The 13,028-nt window shown below is 44.7% G+C and overlaps 1 protein-coding gene across 1 annotated transcript in view; it reads left to right on the top strand.

The window, feature by feature from the left end:
• The window catches only part of GLUD1 (glutamate dehydrogenase 1), a 59,363-nt gene that overhangs the window by 22,517 nt on the left and 23,818 nt on the right, over positions 1-13,028 (top strand). Inside the window, exons 2-5 of the mRNA XM_084633257.1 lie at positions 1,921-2,001; positions 2,736-2,791; positions 5,861-5,924; positions 8,984-9,078. Of these exons, the coding sequence (XP_084489383.1) occupies positions 1,921-2,001; positions 2,736-2,791; positions 5,861-5,924; positions 8,984-9,078 (296 nt within the window). The remainder of the gene's footprint in view (positions 1-1,920; positions 2,002-2,735; positions 2,792-5,860; positions 5,925-8,983; positions 9,079-13,028) is intronic.

Consider the following 13,028-nt stretch of genomic DNA (forward strand, 5'->3'; position numbering starts at 1 on the left):
TTGGATACTGCTTTTCAAGTTTGAGGACCTGGATTTGTGCTCTTCTTTGGATAATAGGAAATCTGTGGAGTCTTTTTCTAGTTTCCAGTGTACACTCTGTCCCTGCTACAACTACTTCCCCCCGCACCCCCGAAGTTTGGCACAATTTACAGCCTGTGCTCAAGAATTATAGGACTAGGGTAGAGAATCATTGTAGGTTAGAATTTAGTCTCTGTAGAGCTGTGGGAGAAACTTGCACAGTAGCTACTTTTGATTGCAACCTTGTGCTGTTATCCCCTGGCTTTTGTGGGCACTAAGTTCACATTCTAAACTGCAAGTCTGAGCATCTAAAGCTCTATTTATGTACCCAGATAGGGTTGACTAAAAAAATTTATCTACTTTGCAGCTGTAACAGGTAATGTGGTATGATGCTGCCATGAAAATTAAATATAAAAAGATTTAAAAACCAATTTCTGACATATGACACACTGTCTTCAGCTTCAGTAATCAGAAAAAGATAAAAGTTCTTAGACACAATTTGTAATCCCAATCCTTGTGAAATTAGCTTCCAGTTTGTTTTGAACTGCCTCCAAGTCAAAAAGGTACAAAATATTACAAGCCCTTCAAATTTTACAAAAGCTGTTTCGTATTACCCTACCTGCAAGGTCATACTCAAGATCTTTTATTGTAAAGGTCTCCATGTCCAGTGACAAATCACTTCATTTTGTATCAAGTGAATGAGTTGCAAAGCTTTGGGTTAGAGGAATGCTGGCAAGCTTTAGCATTATGTTGCTGAATGATTCATTTTGGAAGCTACTGATTCTTAAATGGCAAGCTTTGTTAACACAGAGTTAAGGTTGCCCAGTGATAGCTTATATCCTTCCAGAATGTCGAGTTCAGCTTCTGAACACCAGGAAGTATAGAGTACTTAGCTCTGCCTTCTCCCCCAAGCTAGCAATAGCCATTGGGAATTATCTGCATGCACTCAAGCTGCATTCACTGTCCTAGTTGTACAGAATGGTAGAGTAAATTGGAACAGCTTGGGAAGAGTTGTGTTTGTGATGAGATCTGGGGATTAGTTTGAGGAGCATTGTAGAGTTGTGATTATGATTCACTGAAATCTGGATCAGATTCACCTACGTGCTTTTATTAAAGGAAAGAGGTGGATGTATACCTTGAGGTTCCAGTCTGCATCGTTACAGTACAGAATTGTGTAGGTTGTGTCAGTAGCAGGGCACTGAGGTCTTCTTCCTCTGGGTATTTTCAGTTGTGAGGTGGGATATGAGAACAGTCTGTGGATTTAATGATAGGTAGGGGAAAGAATAGCTTTTGGTGGTATCCTGTGCAAGTTGATATCTATCCGTGAGGGAAAAAAAAGGTGCCAGAATATATCAACATAAAGAAAAGCTGTTCTCTTTCTGGGGGCTGTATTTCTAGAACCCCGTAGTCAAATGGACCCAAATTTGGAACACTGACTCTACCCTGTACTTCCATGACACACACCAAATTTCAAGGCCATCTGATTAACCTTATGTATTTTAGAGCACTTAGAACAGTCAAGCTTTAAACAGAAAGCTGGTCTTAACCTTAACTACAGGAAAGCTGTCCCACTCTTATAATACCTGTCAACTGCCCCTCATTTGAAGGTACATCATTTGTCCCAAGTTAACTATATGGTATACATTAAGTGCCCCTCTCATTTCTACCATTGAAAACTACCAGAAACTGCTAACTTGAGGTTAATGATTTGCATTTTATTTCCTACACTGCTTTTGTTATTTTGAGGCTGGTGTACATCATCTCTTACTTCAATCTTGACAAGCTGAGAGAGAGTTTGCCCACTTGCATGTAGTGGGCTGGTGTCCTAGAGTTGCTGTTTTCAATTTGCAAATGCTAATTGCAAACTCACTTTATTCTTGTTTGTTTTCCTCCGTTTTTCAGGTATTCGTTACAGCACAGATGTTAGCGTGGATGAGGTGAAAGCTTTGGCCTCTCTAATGACATACAAATGTGCTGTGGTTGGTAAGTGATACTAGTTTGTCAAGTACAGATTCTAATTGTCATTTGAATTAGCATTGATTTAAGTCACTGTGAAATAGCTGAAGGACTGAATTTAGTTATTTTTAGATACTAATTTCCTTTTACTAAAATCTGACCTGTTAAAATCTGCAACAAGTGATTTTGAATGCTTACCCAGTAACTGTAGTGCTGTATTTCCTTTGCTATTATTGAAGCTACATGTTTTTGAATAGTACTTTGTTCTCTGCATTCAGCTCTTCTACTGTGCTTCCTCTCAGTAAAATGATCCCATGCTTAATATGTTACTATCACATGGAAACATCCCACTTGACCATAAGGACTTATTTCAGGATTGAGTAGATGGGGCTGTAAGGAAGGTCTAAGATTGTATTTTAACAGAAGTGTCCTTAATAAACAGCAAAACTTGAAAGAAATAGATTCAAGTAGATCTTACACTTCCTGTGTTTAGAAGATCCTCTTCCAGTTGATCTGAAAAGACTGCCCCTTTTATGAACAGAATGTAGATTTTTAGTGAACATATTAGTGAAATTGTGCTGTGGATGCGGCAGAGTCAGCTTTGCAGTTGACAGTGAGGGTTTAGTGACTGATAAGTTTCAAATACTTATGTTTACACAAATTTATAGAAGCTACCCTTTTTTGCATAATTTAAAGATCTTGTCATTTGTTCTACTTTTATCTTGAAAAATGAAACTCTTCTCCTTTACATTTTTTTTCAGATGTGCCATTTGGTGGTGCAAAGGCTGGTGTTAAGATCAATACTAAGAACTATACTGTAAGTCTAAATTATATACATGTATTGTGTTAACTGGAAGCTCTTTTGTAGGACAAGACAAAACAAAACATATATTGTGTTAACAAAAGCTCTTTTGTAGGACAGCATTGAAAGCTCAGTAGAAATCCACCTATTATTTCTTCCTTTGAAGAGATTAAATCAGGGGTGGGCAAACTACAGCCCATGGGCTGGATCCGGTCCATCAGGGCTTTGGATCCGACCTGCGGGATTACCAGCCCCATGGCGCAGCGGGGCTAAGGCAGGTTCCCTGCCTGCCTGGCCCCACACTGCTCCTGGAAGCAGCTGGCACCACAACTCTGTGCCCCCTGGGGGAGAGGGGGTGGGCAGAGGGCTCCACAAGCTGCTCTTGCCTGCAGGCACTGCCCCCCTGCAGCTCCCATTGGCTGGGAACAGAGAGCAGTGGCCAATGGGAGCTTTGGGAGAGGTACCACAGGTGAGGGCAGCACGAGGTGCCCTCTGCCCTCCCCCCCCCAGAGGCCAGGGCAAACAGGCAGAGAGCCTGCCTTAGCCCTGCTGCATGCCGCTGCCACTCTGGAGCCGCTCAAGGTAAGTGGCACCGGGCTGGAGCCCGCACACCAAACCCCTCCTGCACTCCAATCCCCTGCCCTGAGTCCCCTCCTGCACCCCAGCCCCCTGTGCTGAGCCCCCAACCCCCTGCCTTGAGCCCCCTCCTGCACCCAGCCCCCTGCCCTGTGCCCCTTCCTGCACACTGCACTTCCTCCCGCACCCCTACCCCATGCCCCAGCCCTACATTATCATAGAATCATAGAATATTAAGGTTGGAAGAGACCTCAGCAGGTCATCTAGCCCAATCCCCTGCTCAAAGCAGGAACACCGACTAAATCATCCCAGCCAGGGCTTTGTCAAGCTGGGCCTTAAAAACCTCTAAGGATGGAGATTCCACCTCCTCCCTAGGTAACCCATTCCACTTCGTCACCACCGTCCTAGTGAAATAGTGTTTCCTAATATCCAACCTACACTTCCCCCGCTGTAACTTGAGACCACTGCTTCTTGTTCTGTCATCTGCCACCACTGAGAACAGCCGAGCTCCATCGTCTTTGGAACCCTCCTTCAGGTAGTTGAAGGCTGCTATCAAATCCCCACTCACTCTTCTCTTCTGCAGACTAAATAACCCCAGTTCCCTCAGCCTCTCCTGATAAGTCATGTGCCCCACCCCCCTAATCATTTTCATTGCCCTCTGCTGGACTCTCTGTACTCCTCCCCATCCTTTCTGTAGTGGGGGGCCCAAAACTGGATGCAGTACTCCACGTGTGGCCTCACCAGTGCTGAATAGAGGGGAATAATCACTTCCCTTGATCTGCTGGCAATGCTTCTACTAATACAGCCCAATATGCCGTTGGCCTTCTTGGCAACAAGGGCACACTGCTGACTCATCCAACTTCTAGTCCACTGTAATCCCCAGGTTCTTTTCTGCAGAACTGCTGCTTACCCAGTTGGTCCCCAGCCTGTAGCAGTGCATGGGATTCTTCCTTCCTGTTCATGGTGCTGCATGCAATTTCCCCACCCAGATGTGGCCATCGGGCCAAAAAGATTTCCCACCCCTGGATTAAATGAAGTCTTGGTGTTACTCCTGGGAGAATTTGCACAGAATTCCATGTTTTCTCCCACTGAACTGGGGCTGCTGGCTGCCACTAGGGGCTGCTGGACTCTGCAGTGCCCTGCTGGCAATGAGCAGCATGCCCAGCCCAGTGAGGATGGAGGCTGCACACTCTGGCTGCCAGGCCTGATCCTCATTCTCTTGGCCCTGGAGACCCAGCTCTGGCAAAGGGTGAGGAAGGGCAGAGCTGCACCACACCACCTCCCCTGGTCGGACAGTAAAGAAGTGGGGGAGAGTAAAGGCTCTGGAGGTGTGTAGGTGTCTGGGCTGGGGGTGCTCTGTGGCTGGGCTCTGGGGAAGGGAGATGCCCTGTGCCTGGACTTGGAGGGGGGAGTGGGCTCTGGGGGCCCCCACACAGCCCCTTCCAACACCCCCAACTGGAACTGGGTTGTTATAGGGGTTTCTTTAACTGTCTGTGCCTGGGGAAATCTTTTTTGTTTTTGTGTGTATTGTTGACATACTTGTTGACAGGTATTTTCAAATAAATTACCAAAATAATTTAAACTGGAGTGATTATATTGTGTTGTTTTGACAACATTTCAGAATTTAGGAGAATTTTTAATATTTTGGTGCAGAATTCCCCCAGGTGTACAGTGTGTCCAACTGGCAGGCAAAGATGTATCAAAAACACTTTGATATTTAAGAACTCCCAGTGTAAACGGTCAAATACTCTTTTACATCATATCATTTAATTTGCTAAGTCTTTTTCTGAAACTTAAAGGCAGTTCAACTAGTCTGCAGCCTAGATTTTTGTTTCAAATGATGCTATTCATGCAGAAAGCTTAATCCCAACCATTACCTTTCTTCTCAGAATAATTTTGCACTTAGTGTACCATAAACTTTCTCTAGCAATAAGGTTGACACATTTTTAAAGTCCAAGTATTATATAACATGGGTGATTAGCTTACTGATTTTTAAAGAGGGCCAATTGCAGCCATGTTTTCCAGTAATCAGATGTTATAGAACTAGAAAAGCCACTACATGAAATGTCAAAGTTCAAATAAACTTAATATTTGTATGAATTACTGAAGCTTTGAGTTAATTATGCAATAATCAGGACTGATTGCTTTCATCTACTATGTATCTAATTTATATTCCATTTGTTTGCTAGGATAATGGTTGTTTTACAAGTTGTCTTCAACACTGAAATATTTGACCAAACAGTGTCCTTACCTTTGTTTCCCTGATGCATTCATGATTTCTTTTGAATAACTGAAAATATACATAAAGAAAATAAGACCTCCCTAAGCAATTCACCTACTATACTGACCTTACAAAAAAGGGAGTTACCAGGCAGACAATATGGAAATTGATGCGTAAATACATCAACAGCTTTAAAAAAAAAACTTTGTGGGAAATTTTAGGCCAACTTTGAACATTTATACCAAATCTTAATGACTCCTGTGGCACTCACTATATTTTCTTAATAGGATAATGAATTGGAAAAGATCACAAGAAGATTTACTATGGAGCTGGCAAAGAAGGGATTTATTGGTATGTAAGTACAGTGACTAATACTAGTCAGTGGCATAGCTAGGAATGGGAATTTGGGTGGGCCCTGACTTTTGGGTGGACGAGCAATGACACTGTGCTAGCTCAGCTTCTCCCACGATGTCATGCTCTCTTCCTAGCACTGGTGCCCCCAGACACGGGGCTTCACCTGCCGAGCTGGGCACGTGCATGAGGCGGCTCAGAAAATAGCAAGGCAGAGCTGCCGGAGCGTAGCTTTCTGAAGGGCGGGCGCTTAGCTCCATCCTGAATTTCAGGTGCGAAAGTGATGCTCCGGGCCGCTGTGGCAGCACTACATCCCTGCTCAGATTTGGGTGGGTCTGGATGTTAAGTGGGTGGGCCTTGGCCCACCTGTGTCTATGCCCCTGATACTAGTAAACTTGGGAATCTAATTTCATGTGTGTTAGCAATGTAGACTAGATAGTATCCTGTAAACATGTGACTCACCCCAGTCAGTACACCCCTGGTGGCTGGGTGTAGCATAGCAGGCTCTCCTCCATTACCACCCCTGCTGCTAAGCTGCTCCAGCCTGTTGTGATACGTCTTGCAACTTGGCCCTCTGATGGGGTCAGATATAGTGCCCCTGCCTTGCAGAGTGAGACAATACTTCATCAATCTCACATTCGGCCTTCAGTCCAACTCAGGATTTGTTAATTTTTACTCTGGATATTAGGGGTTTTCAATAGTCTTTACCCCTGGTTAGGGGGTTTCTGTTACACCTTCCTCAGTGGGTGGGGGGAACTATGGCCCTCCCTCTCCACTAGATTCTGGTTCAGGGACTCTTCTAAGCAATCAGAGCCTGACTACACAGATCCCTTGCTGTATCCCTGCACCTGTCTTGAGTCTTTGCCATAGCCTCTTCCTGGGTTCACAGTGTATCAGTGCCTCTTTCTCTAAGCCTCTTCCATAGGCTCACTGCAGAGCTTCTTCGTGCTTTCTACCACCCACCTGGTTCTGCTGTAGAAGTTCTCTCTGGTTCCCTGACAGGGCAGTCCATGACCTTGCAGAAGTCTTCCTGCAGCCCCTTTCACAGAATAGAGAATTCTGGGGGGACTCACTTGCTCCCACTTACCTTCCCAACTGTCTTGAGATCCCTGTGATAGGCCTACCTTTAGGGAGGTGCTGCTGGCCCACAGTCCAAATCAGTTCTCTTGCTGTAGAATTCTCTCACTGAGTGACAGCCGGCCATCTGCTCTCCTTCCTGGTCAGCCCCCAACTGAGCTGGGTCCAACCCTTTTAACTTCTCCCTCCATGCTTGACATCTTCTGCGAGTGTAGCAGGGTAAGGCAAATTAAGCTCACAGGCTCTCATTAACCCCTTCTGGTCTAATGTGAGATTGATGCACATCATTTGGATTTCTGCTTTTAAGAAGGTGTTTGGTATCTTTAGTATGATGTAGGCTCTGTGATGCAAACATGCTTCAGCTAATGTCAAATTGCTGAGTACCTAGCAATAAAGGATTTATGCCAATTCTGCTGTGTACATATTAAGGTAATGACATTCCCATTTAGAAAGAATTAAATTCCCTACATACTCTCAAGTTGCAGTAAATTTTCTATGAAAGTTTAAAATAGTTTAGGTGATAAGTGTAGCTCTATGCTTAATTTATGGTTCGCTCAGAACACTTAATTTGTCACACTTGAAATATGGTTGGTTATGTATGGTCTTTTTAGATTGAACTGTTCACTACTACCCTGTTTCCTGTAGTCTCAAAATCAAGGTGTTTGGCTGATATCAGAGGAAGGAAATAGAAGATCCACCCCATAGCAACCAAGAAATGGTTTCAAAAGAAACACAGGCAATTAAATGAACCCATAGCCTGTGTGGCACATTTATAGGTGATACATTTCATTCAATCTCTTTGAACACCTAAGCCTATCTACTTGAAGAGTTCCTAGTTGAACTTGCTGAAACACTTGCAGGCAAAGAGCTCTTAGTTTCATAGGAGCAGCAGAAGAATAAGGCAAGGTTTTTCTTTCATTCCTGACCTCTTAAGAAAACAAAGTCCCTATAGCTGTCCCAACAAGCATATTCATGTATCTTCCATTTTATTGCTGTCTACATGGGCAGAAGTATCTGTTTTCTAGGATGCATGAGAGTCTGTCAGTGTCGATACAAATATATTTATCAAAATGATAGATGATTTGTGTATTGTACTTAGTGGTAGCTAAGATGCATTGTCAACTGAAATGGTTAGATAGAATGTCTTCATTGATTTTTTTTTATGAGCTTCTGTGTAATTTGTTTGAAATTATGGAAAATTAAAAGGGGGCTTGATTTGTTTAAATTCTTGCCAAGGACATCTAGACCTTGTTTATTTCAAATAGTTTGGCTTAGCACAGTCCGTAAGCAGTTACCCAGAAGAGTACATGTAATTACTGGTAGGGGTTACATGGAGATGCCTCCAGGAATGTTCTTCATGAAAGACAACTTGCCTCTCCCATTCTTAAGAGGTTACCTCTGATACAGTGAATAAGAAATGAGTAGAGGAAAAACTGTTATCAATAAACTAGACTGCAATATCTAGAACAGCATAGCAAATATTTGCAAGCAAGAAAATTTACTCAAACTGAGAACGTTGATGTAAAGAAGAATGAAACTCAAGTATACGGCTTTTACATTTAAAACCAAGTGTAGTTATGCTAAGTATAAGTTGTATATGTGTGTAGCTTTTTCTCTCCTTCCTTTCTACAATGGTCCACATGAAATATATTAGATAAATAAAGCAAAAGCACAAACACGCTTTTGATGTGTTATCTTAACACTAACTACATTTTTGATTAAATAAAATGTGGACCAGATAGCCAATGATTTTGATAGCTTAAAGGGGTTTTGCCAGGTTACTAAAACAAGATATGGTGTCTAAAATCCACAGTTGTTAAAAGTATGGTCTGTTCTTCCTTGAATAACTGAGGTTTAAATATGAAAGTAGGTCATTTTAACCAATCTCAGCTGTCACACCAAGGGGAGCAGAGAGAGAGAGAGAATTTGAAGATAAATATTTGTATTTAATCCTTGAGACTTGTTTTTACTCTTGCTAATAGGGCCTGGTATTGATGTGCCTGCCCCTGATATGAGCACAGGTGAGCGGGAGATGTCCTGGATTGCAGATACCTACGCCAATACCATAGGACACTATGTAAGTTCTGAGCAAATGCTTCAAAGTAGAAGAGCTTCCTTGCTCTTTGCAGAAACCCAGCCAACATTATGCCAGAGATTTATTGCCTTGTTGACTAGTCCTCTAATTTTATTTAATTGTGCATGTAACTATAGCACTTCAATGGTGGGGTTTTAGGTCATGTATATGAAAAAAGAGCATGAAGACCTCCTCTTCAGACATCACAATGTAAAAGTTCAGTTGATATGACCATTTTCAAAAAAAGAAGCTGCTTCAGCAATCATTTGATATGTGTTCATGTGTTGCATATAATGGAACAAATAGTATGGTCCTATTCAAACTGCATTAAACCATTTGTCCAATGTCATTGTCTTTTCACAGCAGTATTTAAAAATAAAGACCCACAAACAAATTTTCAGTGAGATCTGTCATTAGCCCCTGGTAACTCTGACCATACTTGTTAATATAGTGCTAATATATTGCCCTGTCGTGAATTACAAAATTGAAGTCCTTAAGGAAACTAAAAGCTAGACACTATAAATAGTATACCGCCAGCACAGTAAAACATTCTTAAAATACAAAAATACACATTTCGTTATAACCCAACAACCTGTCGGTTATGTGCTGCTGAGAACTCAAGGCAGGGACCTAAGACTTGTGTGCTGTAAAAATGAAGTTTCTCCATACTTTTCAATACTATCTGTCCATTTATGGAAGGTTCTTGTAGTATTTTCTTTGTAATTCTTAAATGGAAAACTAAACATTTATTAAAAAGAGCTGAACCACTGCACAGGAAAATAGTAAACTCTACAGCACTGAGAGTTTTCCTGCTTCCTTTTCCCACTCCATAAACCCAACTTGTTTTGCCAGGTTCTGCGGAGGTGTAAGCTATACACAGACAAACTTTAGTAAGATGAATTTAAAGTTGAAAGCAAAAACGAATAACTAAAACATTTAGTTCTAAGCATGTAACAATGACACCTTCTTAGGGTATGTTTACTCTACGGAATAAGGTCGAATTTATAGAAGTCGGTTTTTTAGAAATCGGTTTTATATATTGGAGTGTGTGTGTCCCCACAGAAAATGCTCTAAGTGCATTAAGTGCATTAACTCGGCGGAGCGCTTCCACAGTACCGAGGCAAGCGTCGACTTCTGGAGCATTGCACTGTGGGTAGCTATCCCACAGTTCCCGCAGTCTCCGCTGCCCATTGGAATTCTGGGTTGAGATCCCAATGCCTGATGGGGCTAAAACATTGTTGCGGGTGGTTCTGGGTACATATCGTCAGACCCCCGTTCCCTCCCTCCCTCCGTGAAAGCAAGGGCAGACAATCGTTTCGCGCCTTTTTTCCTGAGTTACCTGTGCAGACGCCATACCACTGCAAGCATGGAGCCCGCTCAGGTAACCGTCACCCTATGTCTCCTGGGTGCTGGCAGACGCGGTACGGCATTGCTACACAGTAGCAGCAACCCCTTGCCTTGTGGCAGCAGACGGTACAGTACCACTGGTAGCCGTCATCGTCATGTCCGAGGTGCTCCTGGCCACGTCGGCTGGGAGCGCCTGGGCAGACATGGGTGCAGGGACTAAATTTGGAGTGACTTGAGCAGGTCATTCTCTTTAGTCCTGCAGTCAGTCCTATTGAACCGTCTTATGGTGAGCGGGCAGGCGATACGGACTGCTAGCAGTCGTACTGTACCATCTTCTGCCGAGCAGCCATGAGATGTGGATGGCATGCAGTCCTTCTGCACCGTCTGCTGCCAGCCAAAGATGTAAAAGATAGATGGAGTGGATCAAAACAAGAAATAGACCAGATTTGTGTTGTACTCATTTGCTTCCCCCTCTCCCCTGTCTAGGGGACTCATTCTTCTAGATCACACTGCAGTCACTCACAGAGAAGGTGCAGCGAGGTAAATCTAGCCATGTATCAATCAGAGGCCAGGCTAACCTTCTTGTTCCAATAAGGGCAATAACTTAGGTGCACCATTTCTTATTGGAACCCTCCGTGAAGTCCTGCCTGAAATACTCCTTGATGTAAAGCCACCCCCTTTGTTGATTTTAGCTCCCTGAAGCCAACCCTGTAAGCGCCCCTCCCGGCGTCAGAGCAACGGCAAACAATCGGGCATCTGAGAGTGCTGTCCAGAGCAGTCACAATGGAGCACTCTGATGGGGCTAAAACATTGTCGCGGGTGGTTCTGGGTACGTATCGTCAGGCCCACGTTCCCTCCCTCCCTCCGTGAAAGCAAGGGCAGACAATCATTTCGCGCCTTTTTTCCTGAGTTACCTGTGCAGACGCCATACCACGGCAAGCATGGAGCCCGTTCAGGTAACCGTCACCCTATGTCTCCTGGGTGCTGGCAGACGCGGTACGGCTTTGCTGCACAGTAGCAGCAACCCATTGCCTTCTGGCAGCAGACGGTGCAATACGACTGGTAGTCGTCCTTGTCGTGTCCGAGGTGTTCCTGGCCACGTCGGCTGGGAGCGCCTGGGCAGACATGGGCGCAGGGACTAAATTTGGAGTGACTTGACCAGGTCATTCTCTTTAGTCCTGCAGTCAGTCCTATTAAACCGTCTTATGGTGAGCGGGCAGGCGATACGGACTGCTAGCAGTTGTACTGTACCATCTTCTGCCAGGCAGGCAAGAGATGAGGATTGCTAGCAGTCGTATTGTACCATCTTCTGCCAGGCAGGCAAGAGATGAGGATTGCTAGCAGTCGTATTGTACCATCTTCTGCCAGGCAGGCAAGAGATGAGGATTGCTAGCAGTCGTATTGTACCATCTTCTGCCAGGCAGGCAAGAGATGTGGATGGCATGCAGTCCTTCTGCACCGTCTGCTGCCAGCCAAAGATGTAAAAGATAGATGGAGTGGGTCAGAACAAGAAATAGACCAGATTTGTTTTGTACTCATTTGCCTCCTCCCCTGTCTAGGGGACTCATTCCTCTAGATCACACTGCAGTCACTCACAGAGAAGGTGCAGCGAGGTAAATCTAGCCATGTATCAATCAGAGGCCAGGCTAACCTCCTTGTTCCAATAAGAACGATAACTTAGGTGCACCATTTCTTATTGGAACCCTCCGTGAAGTCCTGCCTGAAATACTCCTTGATGTACAGGCACACCCTTTGTTGATTTTAGCTCCCTGAAGCCAACCCTGTAAGCCGTGTCGTCAGTCGCCCCTCCCTCCGTCAGAGCAACGGCAGACAATCGTTCCGCGCCTTTTTTCTGTGCGGACGCCATACCAAGGCAAGCATGGAGGCCGCTCAGCTCACTTTGGCAATTAGGAGCACATTAAACACCACACGCATTATCCAGCAGTATATGCAGCACCAGAACCTGGCAAAGCGATACCGGGTGAGGAGGCGACGTCAGCGCGGTCACGTGAGTGATCAGGACATGGACACAGATTTCTCTGAAAGCATGGGCCCTGCCAATGCATGCATCATGGTGCTAATGGGGCAGGTTCATGCTGTGGAACGCCGATTCTGGGCTCGGGAAACAAGCACAGACTGGTGGGACCGCATAGTGTTGCAGGTCTGGGACGATTCCCAGTGGCTGCGAAACTTTCGCATGCGTAAGGGCACTTTCATGGAACTTTGTGACTTGCTTTCCCCTGCCCTGAAGCGCATGAATACCAAGATGAGAGCAGCCCTCACAGCTGAGAAGCGAGTGGCGATAGCCCTGTGGAAGCTTGCAACGCCAGACAGCTACCGGTCAGTTGGGAATCAATTTGGAGTGGGCAAAACTACTGTGGGGGCTGCTGTGATGCAAGTAGCCCACGCAATCAAAGATCTGCTGATATCAAGGGTAGTGACCCTGGGAAATGTGCAGGTCATAGTGGATGGCTTTGCTGCAATGGGATTCCCTAACTGTGGTGGGGCTATAGACGGAACCCATATCCCTATCTTGGCACCGGAGCACCAAGCCGCCGAGTACATAAACCGCAAGGGGTACTTTTCGATAGTGCTGCAAGCTCTGG

The sequence above is a fragment of the Lepidochelys olivacea genome, assembly GCF_965140295.1.
Source record: "Lepidochelys olivacea isolate rLepOli2 genome assembly, chromosome: 7".
Taxonomy (NCBI): domain Eukaryota; kingdom Metazoa; phylum Chordata; order Testudines; family Cheloniidae; genus Lepidochelys; species Lepidochelys olivacea.